General features: G+C 34.8%; 2 protein-coding genes across 3 annotated transcripts; one reads left to right on the forward strand and one right to left on the reverse strand.

Annotated features, from left to right (window-relative positions):
* Window positions 1-3,912: 3,912 nt before the first annotated feature.
* Window positions 3,913-11,508, reverse strand: LOC127867152 (uncharacterized). 2 transcript variants are annotated; one of them, XR_008043331.1, is made up of 5 exons: window positions 10,871-11,508; window positions 10,300-10,395; window positions 6,032-6,262; window positions 5,090-5,267; window positions 3,913-4,302 (listed from the first exon to the last, which is right to left on the reverse strand). XR_008043331.1 is itself a non-coding variant. In XM_052408200.1 (4 exons), exons 1-4 carry the CDS (start codon window positions 10,895-10,897, stop codon window positions 4,277-4,279), a joined length of 303 nt encoding a protein of 100 aa, XP_052264160.1. In that variant the 5' UTR covers window positions 10,898-11,508; the 3' UTR covers window positions 3,913-4,276. The 2 variants fall into 2 exon arrangements, 1 of the variants encoding a protein (XP_052264160.1); XM_052408200.1 differs by lacking the exon at window positions 6,032-6,262 and having other exon boundaries at window positions 5,090-5,243.
* An 11,695-nt stretch (window positions 11,509-23,203) lies between these two features.
* Window positions 23,204-26,529, forward strand: LOC127867144 (uncharacterized). The gene is made up of 2 exons (XM_052408187.1): window positions 23,204-23,286; window positions 24,183-26,529. Exons 1-2 carry the CDS (start codon window positions 23,209-23,211, stop codon window positions 25,521-25,523), a joined length of 1,419 nt encoding a protein of 472 aa, XP_052264147.1. The 5' UTR covers window positions 23,204-23,208; the 3' UTR covers window positions 25,524-26,529.
* The last annotated feature ends 928 nt before the right edge of the window (window positions 26,530-27,457 follow it).

Consider the following 27,457-nt stretch of genomic DNA (forward strand, 5'->3'; position numbering starts at 1 on the left):
TGCTATGTAATGACATGTTATAGTCCTCTACCAAGTTTGTTCAAATTATGCCCCTGGGGTCAAATTTGACCCTGCCCCGGAGGGTTAAAAAATTGATAAATTTGCTTTTATAAGGCCTATTTTGTGCAAACTTTAAAATCTTCTTGTCCATAACCATTGGGCCTAGGGCTACCAAATTTGCTATGTAGTGACATCGTACAGTCCTCTACCAAGATTGTTCAAATTATGCCCCTGGGGTCAAATTTGACCCTGCCCCGGGGGTTAAAAAATTGAAAATTTGCTTATATAAGGCCCATTTTGTGCAAACTGTAGAAATCTTCTTGTCCATAATCATTTGGCCTAGGGCTACCAAATTTGCTATGTAATGACATCTTATAGTCCTCTACCAAGTTTGTTCAAATTATGCCCCTGGGGTCAAATTTGACCCTGCCCCGGGGGGTCACAAAATTGAAAATTTGCTTATATAAGGCATATTTTGTGCAAACTTTAAAAATCTTCTTGTCCATAACCATTGGGCCTAGGGCTACCAAATTTAGTATGTAGTGACATCTTATAGTCCTCTACCAAGTTTGTGCAAATTATGCCCCTGGGGTCAAATTTGACTCTGCCCCGGGGGGTTAAAAAATTGAAAATTTGCTTATATAAGGCCTATTTTGTGCAAACTTTAAAATCTTCTTGTCCATAACCATTGGGCCTAGGGCTACCAAATTTGCTATGTAGTGATATCTTATAGTCCTCTACCAAGATTGTGAATAAATGTAAATGAAACAAAACATTAACAAAAATAGCAGTATTTAAATATTCAGACACTTTCCGCTGTTGCATAAATTTCAGACATAAAATTCGGACGCGGAATTTGTAACTGAAAAAGCTTTTGTCTTTATCTTTAAATTACTATACAAATAAATATTCTTTGAAAACTGAAGACTGCATTTTGAACAAAGCATTTATTGATTAGAATAAATGTCAATGAAACAAAACATTAACAAAAATAACAGTTCTGAACGATCCAGACGCTTTCCCCAGTTGCGTAAATTTCGGACATTAAATTCGGATGCGGATTTTATAACAGAAACACTTTTGGTTCGTCGATTAAAAAACAGGGTCGTCGGGTAACCGGAAACAAGACTTCTTTTTCGTTAGGACTATATTGGACAAAGCAATATAACGGACCGTGATACATTGGAGTCAATTTTCAACTGTAAATCAACGATTTTTTTTTTACATTTTCTGAGGGGGAAAAAAATCAGTTTAGGGGAAAAAAAAGATACTTTTCAGGTAGTGGACTGCAGCCAAAATTCGGCGGCAGTCTTGATAGATTGAGGGCCCTGCATGCACATAAAATGTTTGACCCCTTTGACCTCGACCTTGAACCTAGATTTTGAAATCTATTATGTGGTTATCTCTGCCGTCTGTCCGTCCTTCCATCCGTCCGCCCTGGCCACTATCAGATTCTCCTCCTACATTATGAACCCTAGAACCTTGAAACTTACACACATGGTAGCTATGAGCATATGTGCCACAGTGCACTATTTTGAATTTTGATCTGACCCCTGGGTAAAAAGTTATGGGGGTTGGGGTGGGGCTGGGTCAGAGATTTTCACTCATTTTTATGCCCCCATATCCAATGATCATGGGATTGTTTTTGGTCTGTCTGCCTGCCCGCCTGAACGCCCACCCGCCAGCCAGCCCGCCTTCCCCTTCCGCCCGCCTGTCTGTCTGTCTGTCTGTCTTTAACCTTGGTCATAACTTTTGCAATATTGATGATAGCACCTTGATATTTGGCATGCATGTGTATCTCATGGAGCTTTACATTTTGAGTGGTGATAGGTCAAGGTCATCCTTCAAGGTCAAATGTCAAAAAAATAATTAAAATAGAACAATTAAAAGCGGCGTATTAGGGGGCATTGTGTTTCTGACAAACTCATCTATTGTTTTAGGTTATTTTACATTTACTTTTACTTTTCTACACAAATTTACTTCAAATTGATACTGAACATCTCTTATGACAATACAGTCAATCTCAACTATGCATGGCCCCCATTACCATCCCTGGGGCGCCCCTGGGTCAAACATGCGGCTTTGGGATAGGCGTCGGCCTCTGCTGCGCCATTTCTAGTTTGCATTTCTTTTAGTCAGAACCAATATTGTTTACATTTCTTTTAGTAAGGACCAATATTGTTTACATTTCTTTTAGCAAGGACTGTTTTTTCGCTTGTTTCAAGATGAAAATCTCAAACACATAGCATACCATCATAAACACACAGCATACCATCACAAACACACAGCATTACCATCACAGACACAGCATACCATCACAAACACACAGCATACCATCAAAAACACACAGCATGCCATCACAAACACACAGCATACCATCACACACTCACAGCATTATAACCAAAACAAACACACAGCATATCATCACAAACACACAGCATACCAAAACAAACACACTGCATACCGTCACAAACACACAGCATACCAAAACAAACAAACAGCATACTATTGCAAGCACACAGCATATTATTAAAGGCACACATCATATGATTTAAAAGTGAGGATTTTAGTTTTAGTGATTAATAGTCTTGAATACTGATGATAAAATGTTGCTTATTCATAGATAAATACATGTAATAGATTGAATAAGAAAATAATTGAATTTTGATGTGGCAAATAGTTGAATAAAGTCAACTTTGATTCCTTGAATCAATCATATTTTTGATATCACGCGCCAAATGCTTGCAACGCTAAATTCTGTAAACAACTACTGCTTTAGATTCATACATTGATACACTTGAATAAAGGTTTAATGAAATCCAAAAAGCAGTTAAAATACCAATATACACATGTATTTTTATGTAAAAAGTGGCCATAACTCCATTATTGACCAATTGTTTGAGTGACAATTTGACCTTTACCATGCTCTTACCAATATGTACACTCATTCCAAGTTTGAATGAAATCTGCACAAGCAGTTCCAAGATTTTGCTCCAGACACAATAGTGTGATTATTTTCAAGTAAAAAGGGCAATTACTCTGTTATTTGCAAATGGATTGCAACAGCATTTTACTCATATCATTCCATAATGATATAATACACTTATATCAAGTTTCCACGAAATCGGTTCAATGCTCTTGACACAAAAGTGTTCCGGACAGACAATGCTAAAACTATATTCGTCCACCTATGGCTAGTTAATAAAACAAAGAAAAGAGAAGCTATTTGTTAAACTTTTATTTATTATTATATCTTACAACAAACATTTTTGCTTCAGGTAGTTCAAGACATAGGCCCAACATAACATCCCCTTCTGGAAGTGCCCTGCCAATATCTACTGGTTCTCTTGTAAAAAGCCACATATACATGAGTCGCACTCTGAGAAAACGGGGTTAAATGCATGTGCGTAGAGTGTCGACAGTTTCTACTGTTATTAAATCGCTCGTTTAGATAAAATCTCTTCTGAACAAAGCTCGAGTTAAGGCGGAGTGTGTCGTCCCTGATAAGCATGTGCGTACTGCACTGGCTTATATTTGACGACACTGTAAGAACATGCATTAAACTCGCTTTTCACAGAGCAAGTCTCAAAGTATGCACTGGTATTTATTATAAAGTAGTTGGACTGCGTGAATAATTGTGTATAATTTTTTTTATTTCGAAATGTTTATCGTATCAAATGTACGTGACATACCCATTTACTGTCGCCTGTATGTATACAGAAACTGTATCTATATATGATATTCACTGTATACAATACATATATACAATACATGTTTTGTCGGATCCAAGATTTGCAGAAACGATATATGCGCTTTATAATATCGGCACGAAATTTAAAAAAGCATGATTTTACATTCAATCAAAAGTCAAGTATAGTTGAAAGGCTGTTTGATGCTTTAATTATGATGGCTCATACACTGATGCAAATTACCTGAAACTGTTCTTACAATCCAGTTTTTGTAGGATTTCTCATCTTCGCTGAATACTGTAACCCAACGAATACATCTTGGTACTTCTGAGATATTCACACCGCTGCGCAATACAAGCAGGATCCTCAATCTGCCGTCATCAACATCGGCAGTCAGGCATTTTATGAGATTGAAAGAAAGCAGTTCGCTTTTCAGCGATTCTTTCGATACAATAACTATTATCCATCCTTCTCGATTGTCACCATCTGAGAGCAGGAATCTTCCTGGTGTGTTTTCATGTCGTATGATGTTCATATGAGGTTTTTGTAGCTCTTTTTCGATCTCTTCACAAGAATCTCCATCAATATCAAAACATGATATGTAAACACTCATCTGGAAAATTTGAGAAGTAAATAGATTAGATTGAACACATGTACATGTTGCTATAATGACTAACCTTATGCTGTCATCAAACACTGACTAGTGTTTACAAATATCGTTCACGTATGGATACGTAATTTAATTTAATCTAAATTTAAATATTTGATGAATACTAAAAATGAAAAGCAGGTATTTGTTTTAAGGGACAATAACTCATTACATATTTCTTATTAGTATGTTAACGAGAATGCGTTCTAATCCTCTCCATTTACTATATTTGAAGGTACTTTGAAGGTACATTGCCAGACTAATGTCCGTTCTTTGAATGTATCGGGCCAGGCATTCAAATGCTCCAGTACTATATGTGCATACATTATAAAGTATCGATTAGTATGCAGATGCTAGTAAACTTATTCTTGTTGTGCACTTACCCTTTTAACATCGTACAAAACTCCAGCTTATTAGAGAAGTTTCTGCCCCAGTCTTCTTGGTATTGTTTGCCGTACCTGCCTTAAACAACGCGACAGGAATATCGTTTTTATCTAAAACATGAATTGCATTTTATCAGCTTAATAAGTATCAAGTAATTGTTCTTGAAAACGTCTATAAATATTTGATTATACATGTAACAGGTATTGTCTTATTAAGCTTATACCGAGCCAATTATCCAATCGATGTCTCTGCAACATCTCCCCGTAATGCGGGCAAATGCGACATGGAGTATAAATATCTAGCCCTATATTGTTTATATTTGCATGCCGATGTGCATGTTCTGACATAATAAAGAAACGTTAGATACCTTCACATGGAACGATTTCCAAGAAGTCACCCCATCCTTTCGCATCGATTATCTGCTGGTATGATTGACAGAAATGCTGGTGCTCGAGAGCGACATTTATTTTCCCAAGGTGCTGCTTTGCAAGATTTGATATTGCAGTTATCGTAGTTGGTACCTGGGCACAAACGTACAACTCGTTCTGAAAAAATGGCAGACGATTAAATCAAGAATTCGAGTGGTCAATCGAACACCGGAAAAATTGTACGCACTTGTCAGGAATGTTTACGGATTATTACAACATAATACGTGTAATTGTTACAATAAACTGTACCAAAATTTCATCGAAGTCGCTGATAATTAAAGCCACACATCTTATTTGGCATAGTAAATTTAAGTATAGATAAGAAACATATTTTATATATGCCAATTAAAAATATATTTGGTAGTTACAAGGTAGAAATCCGTCTTTTGCGCTTTAAAACTTAAAAATAATCGCGTTTGTAGAAATGGACATATACGTATAGAAATCCTTATTTCGGTTTTAAAAGTGGTACCGTTTGAAAAATAATAAATTACTTGCTTACTAAGCTATAGATTTAACGACAATTTTGTACAATATCAAATTGCATCTATGTGTATTGATTAACATGTATTTCATTTCAAGGTCAGACGCTTTAAAATACACAAAATGAACTATTTAAGCATACATCGCACTGGGTTGTGAAAACCATATTTAAAATACAAAATATAATGAATTTGCCAGCATTCTAAAATCTTCGTAATAGTTGTGTGCATGCTCTACGTGTTTATATATTATACATTATACCAGTAAGCACAAACATGTTCACAATTCAAAAAATGGAAAAACTGTTTAACTAAATTTTATGAAAATTGAGTTTTCTATTTGTGATCGGATTTAATTGTTTTAATCCGTACACCCTATTTATGAAAGTATATACTTACGTTCGCGTGCTTTATCTGGTTGATGGTAACAACATAATCTCTGTGTTTTTACCCGCATGTATTCTCTTAAACTCAAATGTATCCACATTCGAAATAACAATGCCTGATGCCGAATTTGACGGAAGCTGCTGTGGGACAGCGCAGGTTTTTGGTACAGCCAACAGAAAATTTCCAATCAGTAGTTTTTTGTTCTTTTCTGTACCCATCGCATTTCTCCAACCAATTCTTGTTCTTTGCAAAATAAAATAAATACACATATAACGATAAAGTTCAATTAATAGTGTCATTATATTACCAATCGGCACAAGTATTCCAAATTTTGAACGAACGCTATTTTTACAGAACATTAACAATACCATGCCTCGCTCGTTACTGTTGTCCTTTTCCCTTTATGCACGATCATATACACATTGAAGTTATTCAACTATACTATTTTGTTAACATTTAAATAGAGCTAAAGAGAAGTTGATAACATACAATGCTGGACTTATATTGGCTAAACAAGAACATCATACAAAGATCTATAATTCTGCCAAAAAACTAATTTAAGCTATAATTACTTTCTTCAAGATCATCTTCACACAAAGGTCATTCATTATGTAAAGTTTGAGATCCACCTAGTGAAAGAGGAGTTACAAACACATGCGTCCAATGACCATAATATTCTATAATTGTTAAATAGGCTTTACTTATGAAAAATAGTGCTGCTGCAAAAATTCCGATTTGAACGATCATCAAAATATAAAGGTCATACAAGATGGACACTTTTTGCAAGACCCACCAAGCAATAAAAGGGATTGAATAGTAATGCAAAAAAGACCTTATCCTTCCAAACCTTCTCGCAGATAAATGTATTCCTTTACAAACATCTCCACATTGAGGTCATTTAACTGTAAAGTTTTGAGGGAAAATAATCGAATAATAGACAGGAGGCCTAATCTCAAGCTAATGGGGACTATATATTATAAAGTGGAAACAAGAAAAAGCGCCACAATTTAGAAAAAAAATTGGTTTGCAGTCAAATGCCTTTCTTTACGATCATCAAAACGATAGTCATTTTATTGTGATAATTTGAGCAAGAGTCAACCAATATTTCGGAACAACTGACGCACGGGCGGTCGGAAAAGAACAATGCTTATTAATTGCCAATCATTGAATTTCATTTCTTTAATGGTGGCCTTATTTCAATCGCCCACCTGGTATAATTTTCAAAGCAAATCAAATTATACCGGTAGCTGCAAGACAGTTGTAAACAGTTACACATAGAAATGCTGATTCTGGAACTTGGACCTGAGTTATTTACGAAATATTTAAATGTAAACGCGAGATAACCTCATAGCACAAACACAACTAATTTTAATCGTAATTAATTGTAGTTCAACTCATTTTAATTACTATTGACATAAACAACGTTTAGATGCAATTCGTAGCAAAATAAAGTTTTCTTTCTGATGAATGATAATAAAAACTTACGACGGATCAAATATATATCGTTTTGATAGAAAAAGGGATTACCATCAGAGTTTATTAGCTGGACAATCATGTATGTGTTAGTTCATAAAAAACGACCAGCTGCAACACAACATACCAGAGGCAATTTATGGCGCATGAATCAAAATGTACCATGAGTAATTATTTTAAATCATTCATAATGCCCAATGCCTCATTTTGACGCATACCTCATCGTGTTCCATTTTTCAAACTGTAGCACGACTCATACTGACACGTGCCTTCTTATATCTAAAGAATCAGCACGCCTCACGAATATGCGCCACTTGGTTTAAACATATTTATTCTAGAATGTTTGTACACTTTCCTTATAATATCCGATTAGTCGTTATGTCACATCCGTCATAATTCCCCATGACCTATGATTTCGAATCAATACTAATGTATAATATCTCATAATTAAACATAAATTATAATTTCCCATTACTCATAACGTCGAATTACTTATTTGAAAAACTCCTTTTAATCGAGGATGCAACAGGTTACTCATGCATAAACCGACTAACATATCACTATAATTAATGTATTAACCGATGTTCTGAACATCTGCAAAATGTTTAAATGTTCGAAATATTCATAGCAAGTCATACAGCGTGAACATGAACTGCCTTTAACAACTTATGCCATGTGTGATTGATAACGTTGGTACATAAGCGACCATATCATGTTTGTGATATTAATGTTTTATTAATAAAGTAACTTCATGTGATAGGCTTTTGAATGTTTGATAAGTTTCGCATGCAATTTTCCTGTGTAAAAGCAAATAGATACAAATTACCGGAAAACAGTGTACAATACAATCTTTTTATTTTTTGTGGGCAGGGCACGTACGTTTGCATCCTATACCTGCCAGCATAGTTTGAATGTTTTTCGTGTTTTGTTCGTGTATTTGTTTACGTTTTGAATGCAATTGCTGAAATAATCTTTGTGTTTCCTTCCAATACAGACCAACGTGAAGTGCTGTTTTAAAATTGATTTACGTTTAGTAATGGATTTCTAAATTGATTAAAAATTGTTTCATACGGTAGTGGTGTCATCTTTAACGACCTACTTTACGAATGCAAATATAAAATTGCGATAAGTAAAAATTACTTGAACTTGTTAATATTGAAGCTAATTAAGATCATAATTATTGATACAATTGATATTTCGAAACACTTTGACGAGCAATATATATCGAAGATTCGTTAACAAAACATCAAATACCCAGACCAACATCAAGTAATCAGACCAAAGTCTCTATAGATTTTTTGGGTCAATCAGATCTAGGTGTAATACAGTATTGTTTTGTTCTGTTCTGATTGTTATCAGAAGTTAATTGTACGTCTCAATTATAGCGTATAGCCCCACTCCACACACATCACCGGATAAATTTGTCCCTCCACAAAGACATAGCGAGTACTGACCGTTAAGAAAAGACAACCTAGGTACTGGTTTATGGAAGTTCAACTTTGCTTAATGACATATTATTGATACCCGTTTTCGGAATGGAATATTGATTGAAGACAAGTAGGCAAAAGCGTTATTTGGCAGCATGTATTGCACTAGACATGAAGTTAATGTAATTTCTTTCACAACAAATGCATTTAATTTACTAAAACAATTTTCAGGTTAACCTGTCAAAGATCGATAGTATGTTCAACGGTCAATATGTTTCATCTCCTCTTATAATGTCCCATGAATCGTTATGTCTCATGGCTCATAGTGTCAAATTAATTATAATGACCGATTAATCGTATTGTCCCATGACGAATTATTCATCATGCCTCATTATGTCGCATATGCACAAAATGTCTTTGGAGGTAAAATGACTCATAGTTTATCACGACGTATAGTGCCACATGACTAATATTTGATAATGACTTATAATGTCACATGACTCATAGTTTTTCATGCCTTATAATGCCACATTACTCATAGTTTTTCATACCTTGAAATGTCACATGAATCATAGTATATCTTGCCTTATAATGTCAAATGAATGATACTTTATCATGCCTTATAATGTCAAATTACTCATAGTTTATCATGCCTTATAATGTCACAATTCTCATAGTTTGTCATGCATTATAATGTCACATGACTCATAGTTTATCACGCCCTATAATGCCACATGACTCATAGTTTATCACGCTTTATAATGTCACATGTCTCATAGTTTATCATGACATATACCGTCGCATGGCTGAGGTTAATAAAGCCTTATACTCTCACATGATTGATAGTTTATCATACCGTATAATGTCACATTAATCATAGTATATCTTGTCTTAAACTCTCAGATTACTCTTAGTTTGCCATACCTTTTAAATCTCATTACTCATATATTAACCATGGATATATTTCATTGAGCCTCATAATGTCTCATTGGTTATAATGCCCAAGGACTGATAAGCATTCATACCGCATTATGCGCAATAAAACACCATATAAGTTGACTCAAAATGTCTAGTTAGCCTTGTGCAACAAACATTGTGTTATTGGCAAATGTAGTTATTTGACTTTGCAGTATTTTTAATGTTAAAGAATATGTAAGACTTGGAGATTTAACAACATTAGGCCATACCGCAATCTTGAACAGGTAAACTTTTGAAAACATTGATAGTGTAAACATATGACAGACATGGCCATTGTGACTCTTATCCTTTTCAAATTTATTATTCGAAATCGTAATACTAGTTATTTGAAAATGTTACCCAAAGATATAAACTACGGAATACATGAAAAGGTACAAAATGCATGCGGCAAAACGACTTTACCTTCAGCAACATAGCACATGTAACCGGATATGTGGGAATGGACCAAGCCAAGATGCAAGTTTCCTGCTGGTAATTCTTCGTCCAAACACACTGGAGCTGAAACAATAATATTATATTTGGTTAGACCGCAAACACAATTACCACCTGTTATTAAATTGTATTCAAGTGTCAGGCCAAATAAAAATGTAAAATATATTATTAAGTCATATTCAAAACACATACTTTTATGATTCAAAAAAAGAGTTTTGTTTACGATTTTTAACAATTTGAAGGATGAGTAAAACCATGTGAAAATTGGTGAAAAGATATGTGTGTTGCCAATTTCAAAATAATAACATCATCAGCATTACACAATATTACATGATTCATTTTAATGCGTTCAGTCCATTTATAATAATGTATATTTAGGATTCCATCATAAAAAGGCTCATTACATGTTCAAAAGAAGTATCAATCGTTTGGCTGTATTTATGTTAAAAAACATTTACAACGGTTACGTTAAGCAACTTGACATCGGGAACGTTTGCTGATTATTTTAAACATAAGGTATGAATTATAAGGTCATACTAACTTTTCGGTTGTTTGAGAAGCCTTTCATATCCCTGCCATTCAGTGAGGTCGACAAACGTCTTGGGCGTCAACGACAGCAATCCGGTTTTCAGAAACCCAACATCTTCACGTCGATTTCCTTTGTATGCGACCAAAAGTCTCATGTGATTTTCCACAATTATGTTTTCTAAGGCAGACAAAACTGCAAATGTGAACCATCCTTTTGAAGCAGATTGATTTGTTATAAGAATTATTATTCTGTCATAACGATTAATTGAATGGTGAATGTTATTCATAACTTCGGTTCCAGGTATTCTTATTTCATGGTCAGTTTGACATGTGTATCCACCATTCTTTTCAATGAAGAACCTCAATTTGTCTGCCTCTGTTTTAGACGCTTCGTTTGCGCCTTCACTGTCATAAAATATAATCGCCTTTGCATTATTTCCACCGGACGCCATAATTACACATATGTTTTAACAAATAGATTTAAATGTCAGGAGCATATATATTGAAATCAATTCAGATGAAAAATATTCCAGATTTAAATTCAATATAAATAATCCTTATATCCAGTCCAAATTACGATACCAATATATTAAATTTCGATTTTATTTGATTAAAATCAGTCTTTGATACAAATATGAAATCGAAACCAAAACTACTTTTATTATTTAACCAGTTACTATAAATACACACATACGGCTACACACCACGGATCGAAACATTATAGACACCGATTGAAGGAGTTGGTGTAAGCTTTACAGCTGTTACATTTGCTATACAAAAATTCAAATATATATCATGTAACAGTTTCAAATTGTTAAATAAAGGAACAAATAATTTAAATTTTAAAGCGCTTCGCAATACACAATTTAACTGAATATACTCGCTAATATGATCGCAGTTTTGTGTTTTTCTTCTTCGCCTTACATTTCTTCTACTACTACTACGACTACTAATTTCAATAAATCATCATCATCATCATCATCATTATCATCATCATCATCAACAACATCAACAACAACAACATCATCTACATCATCATCATCATTGTCATCGTCGCCGTCGTCGTAATCACCATCATCATCGTCATCATCAACAACAACAAAACAACGTCATCATCAACATCATCAACAACAACAACAACAACATCATCATCATCATCATCGTGATCATTACCATCTTCTTCGTGTTCTTCTTGCTTTTCCTCTTATGTGGTATCATCATAAGCAACATTATCATTATCATCATCGTTATTATCATAATAATAATAATTATAATCCTAATTATCATAATTATCATAAAATAAATAATGCTTTTTCTAATGCAACTATTAATGGTAACATATGGAAAATAACAGTATATTTGAAAGGCGAACTATGTTCATCTTTTGTAAAGAGATTTTCATTGATTGAATCATCTTATCGCACGCATATACACTCTAGGAAATTACATTTAAAATAGTCCTGTTTGATTTATAAAGATAAACTATTTTTCATATGCCAACGGTTGATAATTGAATACATAATCATTAACAATTGAAAAAGGCATATCGCAATTATTCCATTGATTTCAATATGTAACAAAAGTTACTCATTATCATACACAAGTTTTTACCCGAATTTCAAACCAATATGGACCGTGCTCTGGGAAAAGGGGCTTAAATGCATTTGCGCAAAGCGTCCTTCCGCCTTAAAAGGATTTTTGATAAGAAGATGCTTTATTTAAACAGAAAATATCATAAAAGCGGATATTTTCGTCATAACTTAGCCTGTGCGAACTGCATAGGCTAATATGTGACGACACTTTACGCACATGCATTGAACCCACTTCTTACAGAGCACGGCCCATATATATGGTGTTGTATGTATGCCTGTGCTTGCTCTGTTGTGTTGTATGTATGCGTTTGCTTGCTCTGCTGTGTTGTATGTATGCGTGTGCTTGCTCTGCTGTGTTGTATGTATGTGTGTGCTTGCTCTGCTGTGTTGTATGTATGCGTGTGCTTGCTCTGCTGTGTTGTATGTATGCGTGTGCTTGCTCTGCTGTGTTGTATGTATGCGTGTGCTTGCTCTGATGTGTTGTATGTATGCGTGTGCTTGCTCTGCTGTGTTGTATGTATGCGTGTGCTTGCTCAGATGAAGACAGTTAGTCGTTAATAATTCGCAAAGTTAGCCCAAACTGAGTATGAGAATTGCTGTTTAAATTTACTCAACTGCTAGTGTCGCTCTAGTCTGAAATATATAGAGATTAATGTGTTACTGCCTGTTCTTTGTGTAACATATCAGATGAGGCTTAGAATAAAAAGACGGCGAGAATTGCTGTTTTCTGTGTATCATACCGCTACGTCCCTGTTTAAAATGAAACGCAACTAAAACATGATGCAACGTTTCAGTTTTAGCCGCAATGAATATGATGTGCTAAATAATAATGAAATATGTTGTTTGCGGTTTTTGTTGTATTTGTTTTCTAAAATAAATAAATTATTGGTATCAAGCTGTTTGTTTTTTTTTTGTAGAATCTTATTATATTGTACCAGAAAGGATAATTGTATTGTTGATCCCAAGTAATATGGTATACACCCATTAAATAAATAAATCAGACTTCGTTATATCAGGCAGAAATTAATGTAGTAGTATGATAAATAATGGAATATTATGACAGAAACAAAAGTTTCTGAAAAATCCATTTATTTAAATTGTGCAAATTAGAATTCCTAAACTTAAGTAATGGTTATATGTTAACATATATTTCGAACAACTTAAGTTCTAATAAATAACATATTAAAGAAAGTTAACTTACACGAATCCGTTATAAAGATCAATACGAATCATTTGTATCAATTCAAACGGTGTATACACATAATCAAATTGTCTTGCTCATTTAAGAATTCACCACAAAAGATTTGAAGAATACGTAGTAACTCGTATGGGTAATTTTATTGGAAATTCCAACAGCTCAAAATTGAAACGCGCATGCTCTGTTACATAATGGTATACAGTCGCAATCCAAACTTTTGATTGCGTGTGATGCAAGAAGCGGTCTCGTTACATGTAGCTCAATCGGTAGTGCAAGTTGTGTACAGCGGGATTTTCATCTTCGACATATGACGGTTCTCTAAATACTGATTTCACCCAGGAAACGGTCTCGAAATAGTTTCAATGATATTAAGAAATTAAATGCATTTGACCTTAGATAAATGAACTTCGCTATGGGAAAACCCAGGTTTTTTCAGAGTAAGGCTTATATACATATAGGTTAAACTGAACTATGCGGATATCTCTGGATTAGAGTAAGGCCTATATACATATAGAATAAACAAAACTATGCGGATATCTCTGGATCAGAGTAAGGCTTATATACATATAGGTTAAACTGAACTATGCGGATATCTCTGGATTAGAGTAAGGCCTATATACATATAGAATAAACTGAACTATGCGGATATCTCTGGATTAGAGTAAGGCCTATATACATATAGAATAAACTGAATTATGCGGAGATATCTGGATCACAGTAAGGCCTATATACTTATAGATTAAACTGAACTATGCGGAGATCTCTGGATCAAAGTAAGGCTTATATACATTTAGATTAAACTGAACTATGCGGATATCTCTGGATTAGAGTAAGGCTTATATACATATAGAATAAACTGAACTATGCGGATATCTCTGGATCAGAGTAAGGCCTATATACATATAGAATAAACTGAATTATGCGGAGATATCTGGATCACAGTAAGGCCTATATACATATAGATTAAACTGAACTATGCGGAGATCTCTGGACCAAAGTAAGGCTTATATACATTTAGATTAAACTGAACTATGCGGATATCTCTGGATTAGAGTAAGGCTTATATACATATAGAATAAACTGAACTATGCGGATATCTCTGGATCAGAGTAAGGCCTATATACATATAGAATAAACTGAATTATGCCGAGATATCTGGATCAGAGTAAGACGTATATATACATATGTATTAAAGTGAACTATGCGGATATCTCTGGATCAGAGTAAGGCCTATATACATATAGGTTAAACTGAATTATGCGGAGATATCTGGATCAGAGTAAGACCTATATACATATAGATTAAACTGAACTATGCGGAGATATCTGGATCAAAGTAAGGCCTATATACATATAGGTTTAACTGAACTATGCGGATATCTCTGGATCACAGTAAGGCCTATATTCATATAGATTAAACTGAACTATGCGGAGATCTCTGGATCAGAAGCATATTGTATTTATGAGTGTGCATTACATTACAGTACCACACCAACCATTCAGTTTGTGTTTATGTCATACAATACATTTATAAGAAGTCAGGTTACGGCAAAGCTTTCTTGAATTGTATGAATTACAAATATACAGGGCACGAACGTCATGTGGTAATAAGGTAATGTCGTTCAGGAGGACATTTAAGTTCATCCAATAAATGCCAATATGAAATAATGCACTTAATAGTGCTTTAAAATGATTTACCAAAATTAATACAACAAATTTGTAGTAATTAAACGATTAAAATCTTGTGTAAGGCTTAATCTCAAATAAATTATATTATAAATTATTGAGCGTGTTTGCCATAATGCATTTTATTATTAAGACAGCAAGAAAAATAATTATATTTAAATCGTGCGATAAAAGTTACATCGGCCAGCTAGCAAACACAAAATGTTCAGAAAGACATAATAGCAATTTAAAGTATTTTTTACGATGATTAAGAAAGAGACACGAGCTATTTAAACACTATAAACCAAGATTCAGCTGTACACTACACTTTAGAGAGCCCCGTTCTAAAATGCTAAACAATAATCCCACGCGAAAGGCCTACATAAAAGCCAATTGCTACATTACAACGATAAACAATAATACTGAAATTCCCAAAGGTCCAAAGTTCCACATGCAACAATACTACAGAAACAATCCCGCGCTACAATATTACTTTCATAGTTGAAGGCTGCAATGGCTGCAATACACAATACAGAGCCCCGCGCTACAGTCAAGCTCTAAAATAGTACTTAACGACTATCGCACTTAAATACTATAGATAGAGTCCCGTGTTACCATACTATTGAAAAATCAAGCTCTAAAATAGTACGTTACGACTATCTCGCTAAAATACTACATACAGAGTCCCGTGTTACAACACTACATATAGAGCATCGCGCAACAATATTAAAGAAACAAAGCTAGCTATACATTAATATAGAAATCTTCCCGCCATACAATGTTATAGAAAGATACCAGCGCTACAATATTATTGAAAGAGCTCGCCCTTCAATATTACATAATTAGTCTCGCGCTACAATACTATAGAAAGAGTCCCGCGCTACAATACTACAGAAAGAGCTGCAATCTACAATACTAAAGAAGAGCCCCGCGATTAAATACTACAGAAATAGTCCCGAGCTACAATACTACATACAGAGCACCATGCTACAATTTTACACACGGTGATCCAAGCAACACTACCATAGAAAGAATCAAGCGCAACCCTACTATATCAAGAGACAAGCGCCTACATGCTGTGGGAATATCTACGCCTCACACCAATCAAGAAACAAATCCCGTGCTACTATATTATACAAACTACTATATTATACAAAGAATTCGGCCTTACAATATTATATAAGAGGCTCGCACTACAATAAAACAGAAAGAGCACCGCGCTACAATATTATAGACAAAGCCCCGCAATACAATAATATAGAAAGATCCCCGTGCTAAAATACTACATAGAGAGTCCCGCGCTACAATATTATACAAATAGCCCTGCAATATAATAATATAGAAAGATACCTGTGCTAAAATACTACATAGAGAGGTCCTCGCTACAATATTATTAAAAAGAGCCCCCCTTTACAATATTATAGAAAGGGTGCCACGCTACATTACTACATAAAGAGCCCCTTGATAAATACTGTAGAAAGAGCCCCGCGATACAATACTACATATATAGTCCCGCGCTACAATACTACAGAAAGAGCCACACGCTACAATAATATAGCAAGAGCCGTGCGCTACAATACTGAAGACAGTGCTCCATGTAACAATACGAAAGAAATAGCACAGCGCTATAAAAATGCAGACAGAACCCCAAGATACAAAACTTCATAAAGACCCCCGCGCTAAAAAACTAAATTGAGAATCCCGCCACAATGCTAAAGAAGCTATCTCGCGCCATATAGTACTATATAAAGAGCCCCGCGCTAATCTTCTATGGACATAATTCCGCGCGACAATACTGTAGCAAACGTTTCATACTTCAATGCTATATAAACAATCCCGTACTACAATTCTATAGAAAGCATCCCGCGCTACAATGTTAAGCTTTGGGCTACAATACTATAGATAAAGCTTCAAGCTGCAATACTTTATAAAGAAAGAACCTAAACGCTACAGTACTACAGAGAGAATCTAGCGCTAAAATACTATAATAAGAGTCCTGCGCTAACATACTGAAGAATGAGCCATCCGCTACAATACTTTAGAACATACCCCGCGCTACAATACTAAACAAAAAGTCCCGCGCTTAAATATTATAGAAAGATCCACGCGCTTCAATTTTATAGAAAAAGTCTAATGGCTATTCAAAAAGCACCGAGCTACAATACGATCGAACGAGTCACGCGATATAAAAAAGAAAAAGTATCGCGACAAATTATAGAAAGAGTCCCGCGCTTTAATAGTCCCCCTTGCCACAATACTATAGAACAAGCCTCGCGTTAAAATACTGAAGAATGAGTCCCGCGCTAGGACACTATAGAAAGAGCCCTACGCTACATTATTTAAAAAACTTACCCCGCGGTAAAATACTATGCAAAGAACCCCGCGTTTAACTATTATAGAAAGCACCCCGTGGTAAAATATTATAGAAATAATCCCGCGGTAAAATACTATGGAAAGGGCACCGAGCGACAACACTATAGATATAGTGTAATACTTAAGATATAGTACCGCGCTACAATAATTTATAAAAACACCCGCGCTGCAATACTATTGAAAGAGTCCCGCGATACAATACTACAGAAAGAGTGCCGCGATACAATTTTGTGGAGAAAGCACCGCGCGACATACTGCAGAACGGTTACAGTGCTTAATACTTCACAAATAGTCATATGTAACAATATTATAGAACAACAATATAATAAAATATTATAGAACAAACCCCGCAGAAAGAGCCGCTCCCTACAATATTACAGAACGAGCCGCTACTTACAATAACATAGAAGGAGTTCCACTCTACAATGCTACAGAAAGAGCCCTACGCTACAATACTGCAGTAGGAACCCCAGGCTACAATACAACAGAAAAAACCGCGCGCTTCGATTTTATCGAAATACCACAGCAATACAATACAATTGAAATAGCCCTACGCCACAATACTATAGAAATAACCACGGGCTTGAATATTATAAAAATCGTCTGCTCTCAATTACTATAGAAAGAGCCCCGACTTACAAATAAAACTAATTTTTATATCGGTGACTAGATCGATACAAGATGCAGTTTGTTAAAATGATTACGACCTTTCGTTGAACGACATCAAGCTTCATTCACACAAACCTATCAACTCATATGACGATTGAAATATTGAACCTTTGGGAAATGATATCGTGAAATTTAATCAAACACTTGATCGAAGTTACACCCCCCCAAACAGGTAAACGGTAGCCATTGCATTTACACGTTATAATTTCCCTCAAGTTTCGAATGATTTTCAGTATGGAGCGTTTTATATACTATGCACCGTTTTATATACTATGCACATGTGTGTGCATTTTTCTTTTCAAACGTTAACGTTGAAAACATAGTTTACAGTAAAACACGGACAAGTTACTATATTTAAATAAATACATAATATTAACATTAGTTTTAAAATCGAAATATTCGAATCAATTATCGCAACGTGGTGTCTATTACGGCTTAGATTACACGGAGATAGACACGTTAAAAGACTGTGTTAGTGGTGTCTAACCTTTCTGTTATCGAGGGGAAGTAACCACTTGGAGATGTTCGTCTGATGACGAAGTGTATAGTTTAAGCGAACTTAATATGATATTATAATTAACTATTGTTCTCCAAGTATGTTCTTTATGGTAAGGATGTATTATTAATTTATTACGCGTACGAATTCTACGTGAAACGCGAAGGTTATGTATTAGTAAAAGTATTTCGCTTTTAACCTAACTGTTCATAGTTTGAAATCGAAAGTGACTTCTTTAATTGTTAAAGGAAAATAGAAATGTTTGGTGTAATTAAAGTCTATATTTATTGTGTTTGTTCTCGGCTTATAAATATTGCAATAGCTTTGTAAACTGTTAAACAATTAATGCGATGGTGAGATGAAACGAAGCCCATATTTTTTTAATTTCTGACATGAATATGCATTTCTAAAAATAACCGTCTCTCACTTCAAGGGGATTCCCCTCACAGGTTGACATTTTTGTTTGAGTAGTATAAATGACTGATGTCATCGTTCACAATGCATGGCGGATTGCAGTGTGAGTGACGAAGATGTGTTTGTTTTATTAGCGTGTGTTTGTGTTCATGTCTGCGTGCCTTTATTTCAAATGTTGATCCAGTATGTTTATGATAACGTTAACACTTCATCTTCTTTCTAAATGCAAAATTGACGAATGCAAAGATTCGACTGAATATATTGTGCTGTAATTAACCAGAATCGGTAAGGCTTATCCAGATTATATTAAGTATTATGTTCAAAATAAACAAAATGACCTGATATCGAAGGGCTAAAGGAACGTCAGCTATTTATAATTACGTTATACTCTCTACAGTTTAGTTTTCTTGTTTACAAAAGCGCAAGTTTAAATTAATATTAACATACTTAAAAGTATTAGTTATACTCAAAAGTGAGAGCTTCGCAAATTGGAAAAAAATCGCTGTTCCATGTTAAATGTTTTGCCCTGCAATGGAAGTTACATATTTTACTTATCAATAGCCATGGCAATTGTCAAATTCGGTATGAATTCCGGCAAAACAGTTGGCGAATGTATAATAACAAGTTAAATATATATTACATAACGTATCATATTAAATCGGTAAGATTACGGGTTGCGGAATGAAAATTCCTGGTAGCGAAATTCACGGACTAAAAATAAAAATTCCAGATAAAACAATTCATTACTTTCAGATAAATGACACTGCTTAACTAATATATTAATATGGAACAAGTCGGTCATATTTTTAGGTATTTTGATTAATTAAATGTATTATAAACAATGCATTAATTAAGTAATCTTTATTTCCGATGTCCGATTTTATTATGCTTTGAATTCCAATCATATAATTAATTTATAATATTGCCTCAAGTAGAAATGTCCTTGTATGGTCTTTCTACGTAGTTTGGTCGAGTTAAAAGTGTTAATTTACTCTACACTATCAAGTCCACAGGGTATTTTAACCAAACAATGATAAACACGGGTCCCGTATGGAAGGTCCCGTGTCTGTACGAAAACAACGCCGAACTCTACCGCTATTAGAAGTTAAGTGCCTCCAGACATACTGGTTCATGTACACGATTAATTTGGAATACATATAATCAAACAATTATAAATCTGAAAAAAACCGCATGTCTCGCTTGTCAAGTTTATGTGTGACTTCATGCGAGCTAAAGGTATTTAATGGATACTTACATATATATATATATATATTAACTGCTTATATGGATTATTGTCGTACATATAGGTACTTGAACATAAACTTGAACAAGTAATAAACCTAATTTGTGGTTATGACAATCTAATCAATATCTTTGTGAAGCGGCATTGTCCAGATAGACTAATAATGTATGTGGGTCTTTTAAAATTATCTTATGAACCACATGACAGGCTAATCCGTTAATGATGATAAGTTTGAATCGAATGTAGTAACATATACCTAACGTGTAATCACCGTTATATGACTTCTGGTACACACAGTATTGAAAAAGGTGTATCACACATTGGCCATCTATGATCACTGTGGTTAGTTTATCGGCCAAAGACTGGTAACGTTGATAAATATGTTAAGTTTTCATTGAGTGTGTATGCCACGTATTTTTTATATGGAATAAGTGACCAACCGTTTTATCTCAACTCTGCTCGCGGTCGCGGTTATTTATGCTAGTGTCATTTAATCTGCCGATATTGCCTGGAAATTAAAGTTATCATTAGTAAAACTACTTGTGTTGTTTGCTTTCATTAGGTGTCGTGAGTATCGAAAATCTCCGGGCGTTATTTTTACTGTGGAGATGTATGCTTTCAATTTTAATCGCCTAATATTAAGTTGGCATTTTTTTATTTCTTAAATGCGGTTGAACATTGATTATAGGCATATGAATTGTGATTATATAAATTTCAACCCGAACAGGTGCAGATGAAAGTGTTAATATAAAAAGTCAATGCATCGCGATCCGTTCGTGAATACTGTTGGTCAACAGGGGTTCATGCGCGGCTACCATACGCATTGATTCAGTTTTCATTGCAAAATATCGTTGGATTAACTACTGGACTAGCTTCCAAGTATTCAAGTTAACCATTTACATGTTTGAATCCAAGTTTCGTGAGGCGTCGGCATGTGTCGTGTTTTAACTTTCACTTGAGGCTCAACCACACTGAGCCTTAAAAAGGTGTATTTCTGTTACGGTAATTGCGACATAAACATATAAATGTCGACGGTAAATGTTCAACGTAAAATAAAATGGCACCGGTGAAAATAATGAGATCATTAAACAACTTCTTAAATAAATTCAAAAGCAGCAAAACTATATAACAGTTTTGATTTTATGTTCTCAGTACATGTTAAAAGTTTACTTAAATTCATGCGGCATGTAACCAATAGCAAACTGATAATATTTATTCACGCATGTCATTGCTCAGATAACGTCCTTTTCGTTCAGCAAACTCAAATATTGAAGAGTGTTATATAGTTTCTCATTTTGTTTCAAAATGAAGTATTGAACTAATTTTATAAATTGAAGCATGCACATTTATACTTTAATGTATAACATATACAGTGTTACAGATGCTCATTCGAAATGTTCTTTTTTCTATTGCGTAACAAATATTCTTATTATTTTGCAGGACGACATCTGAAAACTCTTGATTAAACTAGCTACGTGGCGGTCCACATGCCATATCAACACAAGTCGCGTGCGTTACTGCAGTTTTCAAACATTCCGCACCGAAGAACAACCTTACTGATCGGTCAAGGGCACGGTATTATATTATCTGCCATTGTATTGAGTAATCATAATGATACTTTTGTTCAATATATAATGACTTAAACTTAATGTTGTACATTAACGCAGATGAGTAAAAGGAAAATACATTAACGACAACTCTATTAACTACTGTAATATGTTGGTTCATTGCATGAGGTAAGGGCATAAAAGTAGCAATAAATGTTCCCACTTCATCAAGTGTATTATTTTACTACTAGTTTAGTTCGTGACATCGAACACACCATGCAGTGTATGTTACAATATCAGTAAATTAAAATTCTATATTAACTTCCATTTTACTTCCTTTTATTTGAAAGATTGGGATAAATAAGAGGCCGTTGAACGAATTTTTCTTTTGGAAAACTATTCATTTTCCTCGCCCAGGTATATTGGAGACGTAATGTTATTTATTTAACTTGAGTCATTTAACCGTCAAATTACCTGACTAGGCTAATAAATCAATTGTGGTGTATAAGGTAAGGCAGGTTTCATATAAGACGTGTCTTTTACACGGGCAGAAGCCATCTTATTTGCATTTTATTGAAAAGCAGTATTGTTAATGTTATATAACATAACTTAAATTTATTTATGTACTGCAACGTGTCAGCTATGATCAGTTTATATGTATTAAGTACATGCACGCGTATTCTTGATCTTGTTAATATTTTTTTTTCATGACAATTACCCGAACTAGTACACATATTAGTGTCCATATAGGCTTATAACATTGCCTACGCTGCAGGAGTGAAATAACGTAATGCTCAATTTTGTTTATTACACGGGTGTTATTACACTAGTTATATTAACTGTGGAATGACGTCATTTTTGTGACGAAATGACATATTATTTCAGCGAATATCTTCAGTATAACTCTTGAACAATGTGAATAAACGGTGAAAAGAGCATGAATAAAGAGATATTTGTTGGTCATGTTATAAATAGAATCTTAGAATCGTGTTCACTTTGTATTGAATGTATTAAACTCGTCATCTAAATAAAGATAAAATTTCGGCAACCTCGTTTTTATCTTTATTTAGATGACGAGTTTAATATATTGAATACGAAACGACCACTCATGCAAGATCCTATATTTATCGAATATCTCACTTCAGCACTGTCTGGATGGCTAAATGTGGCAGAAGACCTGATGAACCGGAAAGATTCCGAAGACAGGGCATTGTGTCCAGCAAACAAGACCTGGTAAGATGATAGTCGAGTGCAGTTTTGTCCACTACACAATGACAATTAACGCATTGTTTTCCCGTTTAGATGTCTGCGTTTCCCCTGCCCCTATTATATTTCTTAATGACATTTCAATCTAGATGGTTAATGTTTGCATAACTAAAGGCAGATGTACGTTAACATCTTTAGAAAAAAGAACAACGGTAAATGTTTACTGTATATCAATAATTGGTCCCAAATTAAATACTTAACTTCTGTAAAAAATGTGAAACATTAAAAATGAATCAATCCGTTCTCATGAATCTTCTTAAATCCACTTATCAGTGTCTGCACGTGCACGTGCCAAAGTACGACCCTAATTTTTGGCAAACGTTTTTCACAGTTTTCTTTCAAATTATAAAATAACTATTTTAACATCAAGATATTGTATTTACAAACATAACAATTAAAGTTTATATAATTTCGTTAAATTATGCAGCTTAAACCATAGCAATTTAGTTTATTATCAATAGTTATAACATTATTCGTTCCGCATTTTCAATTTCAGATAATAGATATTTAAACATTATATGTTTTATATGTTTATGAATGGATGTCATAAATATATATCAACTAGCCGTTGATTACCGTTTATATTTTCAGTGTCTTTATTTCAATCCCATTAATTCAATGTATTAATTAATTCATGGTTGGCAATACTTGTACCGACTATTGGATTATTCACTGAGAACATACACACAAAATTGTAATATATTGTCACAAGATAATACTTTTAAATTGATAATACATCGAATGGTATGGCCGTAAAAGAATTATTTCAATTGGAATAATTTTAGTATTGCTGATTTATTTGACGACTAACGATATAATGTCATTTATGACATGTAGCGTGTTTCTAATTGAAACTTTTTTAGATTCAGTGGGAAAATGCCTCCGTTGAGACATGCACTATACTGAGCTGGCTCGGTTACGGACAGGAGATCATACAGGCTCGGAGAGACGCATATCGGGAGTCTGGCAAGCTGTTGACTGCAAAGATACGTGGAAGGTCAACGGTTATTATTACGGGTAGCAAAGGTGAGGGGCTGAGCAACCGCTACGAAAGTGATTTGGATGTACTGATAATTCATAATAGAGTGATCTGTTTAGAAGATGATGTAAATTCAAGTGCCTTTCCTGGGGAGATAACCGTGTTGAGATCACTCAGCCGCATGAGTTACCATGGTCACTGTGGACTGCTACTGGAGAGACGCGGTACAACAATTCTCAATCAAGTAAATGATGCGTTTTGTGATGACGGATATGGTCGCGAACGTTTGAGCAGTGACTTGTTTGTTAATAACTGGTCGAACGAAGACTTGGTTGAGGGCGAGGTGCGGCATGAGCGAGCGGGACCGTCAATTCCTAATACAATGGATGGATACTTGCACAGCGACGAAGTCCACGCATTACCTTACTACTGTCCCAGCATCCTGTCAAAATGGGCTTCAAGACCTCGCCACTGGCCGCCACCGGAAGCCGTTCAGAGGGTCGTATCACTTGGGGCGGTTCTTACGCCTGTTGGATTTAAAGGAAGTGAACATCAGCATGTTGAATGGCGAGTGTGCTTTAACGCCGGTGAGATGGAACTAATTAGCAATCTTAATGCCACTCAAACTAAATTGTATGTTTTATTGAAAATGATAAAGAACGATGTATTACATCCACGTAAGAAAGAAGTTTCATCGTACACATTGAAAAACATCGTTTTATGGATGGCGGAAAATAATCCTCAAGCCTCGTTTCATACAAAAAGTATTTTGCAGTGGTTGCATGAAGCATTGGATGTGCTTAGAGGTGCATTGATCACCTTAGAGCTACCATACTATATGATTCCAGAAAGGAATTTGATAGCAACCTCTGGACTGGATGAGGAACAGCAACGCACATGGATATCAACGATTACAGATATGCTCAATGAAGGTCCGAAGATGATACTTAGACTTCCAAAGATACGAAAAGCTCTCATTGCTCATCCTGAACCATTACGATGGTACAGCGGGAGGAGAATAGAGCTGGAGTTGCTGTTGCTCATGCGCATGAACAGAAGGGTAATCTGCAGGGATGAGAACAGGAAGATTGACTTTACCGATGCGATTTTGCAGGCATTAAAGAGACGAATAAACGAGGTTATAACGGATGTTTGCGTGAGGATGATAATGGAAGGGAGTCGAGTTATCAACGCACAGGCTATTTTTCATAGAATTCTGATGTAAAACGTTAACGATGATCAATAGATCAGTAACGAGGCGCGGACAACACTTATTTATAACTTTTGAGTACATATTATCTTAAACGAATCACCGATCATTGTTGCCGGGAACGTGAAAATTATACAACTTATCGTGATTAGTGATTTGTTTGTTCAGTAATTGATGTTTGACTTGCAGACGTTTGTTTCACTTTTTAAAAATGTGCACAATTTTACAAAAGATTTGTTTACAGTAGGCTGTAAACTTTACCGAAACAATAAATTTCGATACATTTTATTAAAAAATGTCAATCGGCTTCGCATAGATAACATTAGTTTGCAAAATAACGTTATGTAAAGTAATTTTGCTATATTGTATATATCTTAACAAAATATGTACGTATCGCGCTTGGAAACCAGCGGTATAATTTCAAGTTATGCATATATTTCCCTTTAGAGCTTATAGTAGTAACTCATTTTGTCAACGTATGTAGAAATGTGACTTGTGTTTATTTGCGTAAGCATGTTAGGAAATACAGTGTGTTTGTGTCATTTGTATCTCATCTTCTTATCTAAATGTTCAATTTGTTTATGGTTGGTATTGTTAACGCATTTGCACTGAATGAATATATGTGTTACTGACAGTTACTGAAAGTCCACTGGTATTGTTGTAATTGCTGTAAATGTATCGATAATATTCTTGTTTTCCATGTTGAGTAGAAACATTGTTGTGATTTGTAATATTGATCAAAAAGTATTGAACACATTTGTGCACTTATCGATAAAAATGGTACATATCTTTGTTCATTCCTATTTTTAAAATGTCTTCAATAACGCTATTGTTGCATTCACAAATAAGAAATAAAGTACAGTTGTTTTATGCGAATTGATTAAACTACTTCTCATGTGAATGTATAATTGCTCGTGTTTTTACTGGACAAGTGAATGTAAACTTTTATTGAACACGGATAATCTGTTTTCATCAAAACACATAGTTTGTAATGAATCTAAAGATACAAAGATATATGTTATAGTATTGATGTTTTTATGCGGAAATATTTCCATACATGATAAACGTAATGGTTGATTTTCGTTAATCTAGTTATACCGTTAATCTCGTTTTGCTCTAAGCGTGTGTATCCTTATGTAAGTTTTCTTTTTGTTAGTTTTTTAAAGACGCTGTTTTCGGAGAAACTCCGAGCTATTGCCATAGCCAGCTCGTCGTCCGCCGTCCGCCGTAGGCGTCGTTCTAAAACCTTAACATTGGCCATAGCTTTTTAAATATTGAAGATAGCACCTTGATATTTTGCATTCATGTGTATCTCATGGAGCTGCACATTTTGAGTGGTAAAATTTCAAGGTGAACATCATCCTTCAAGGTATAGGGTCGAAAAAACAAAGTCAAGGGAAGTAATAAGCTTTAAATGGACATAGTTATCTGACCTGCCCACGTATATATTTTTGTTAAATTAATCAAAGCGGCGCAGTAGGCGGCATTGTGATTGCTAAACAACTGGTAGGTAAATCTGAAGCAGAAATACTAACTATTCTCAAAAATAAATTCCCTGAAAGAGAGGCTGAGCAACTCAACATCAAATCAACACCGCCCGTGCAACCATCACCAACGCCCGTTCAACCCACAAAACCAAAACAGGTCATGAACCCTCCTCCCACACAACAACAACAATCACAGCAAGCAAAAACCCACAACCAAACCATTAACGCAAACAACCCGGTCACCCCCAAACAACAACAACAACAAACACCACGACGCACACAACTCCAACGTCACTACTGGCAACCTAAAAACCATGAGAGCTCGCCTCTTCACATCCATAGGAAAAAACTTAATCTGAACCGGTACCGCCCGAATCCTATCATCATGCGACAAAGCCATCACAGAAGGCAAGCGCTCGCGCCGCCGTTCCCGATATACTTCCGCCACGCGTACGGTTTATA

Source organism: Dreissena polymorpha, chromosome 2 (assembly GCF_020536995.1).
Source record: "Dreissena polymorpha isolate Duluth1 chromosome 2, UMN_Dpol_1.0, whole genome shotgun sequence".
Taxonomy (NCBI): domain Eukaryota; kingdom Metazoa; phylum Mollusca; class Bivalvia; order Myida; family Dreissenidae; genus Dreissena; species Dreissena polymorpha.

Excerpts from the sequence above, each read along its gene's own strand:
- LOC127867152 (XM_052408200.1), bottom strand. The coding sequence starts at position 10,897 with ATGAAAGGCTTCTCAAACAACCGAAAA. Across the intron at positions 5,244-10,299 it reads CATGTGCTATGTTGCTGAAG|GTACCAACTACGATAACTGC; the intron begins GTAAAGTCGTTT and ends GTTTGTGCCCAG. Across the intron at positions 4,303-5,089 it reads GGAAATCGTTCCATGTGAAG|ATGAGTGTTTACATATCATG; the intron begins GTATCTAACGTT and ends CAAATTTTCCAG.
- LOC127867144 (XM_052408187.1), top strand. The coding sequence starts at position 23,209 with ATGGCTAAATGTGGCAGAAGACCTGATGAACCGGAAAGATTCCGAAGA. Across the intron at positions 23,287-24,182 it reads TGTCCAGCAAACAAGACCTG|ATTCAGTGGGAAAATGCCTC; the intron begins GTAAGATGATAG and ends AAACTTTTTTAG.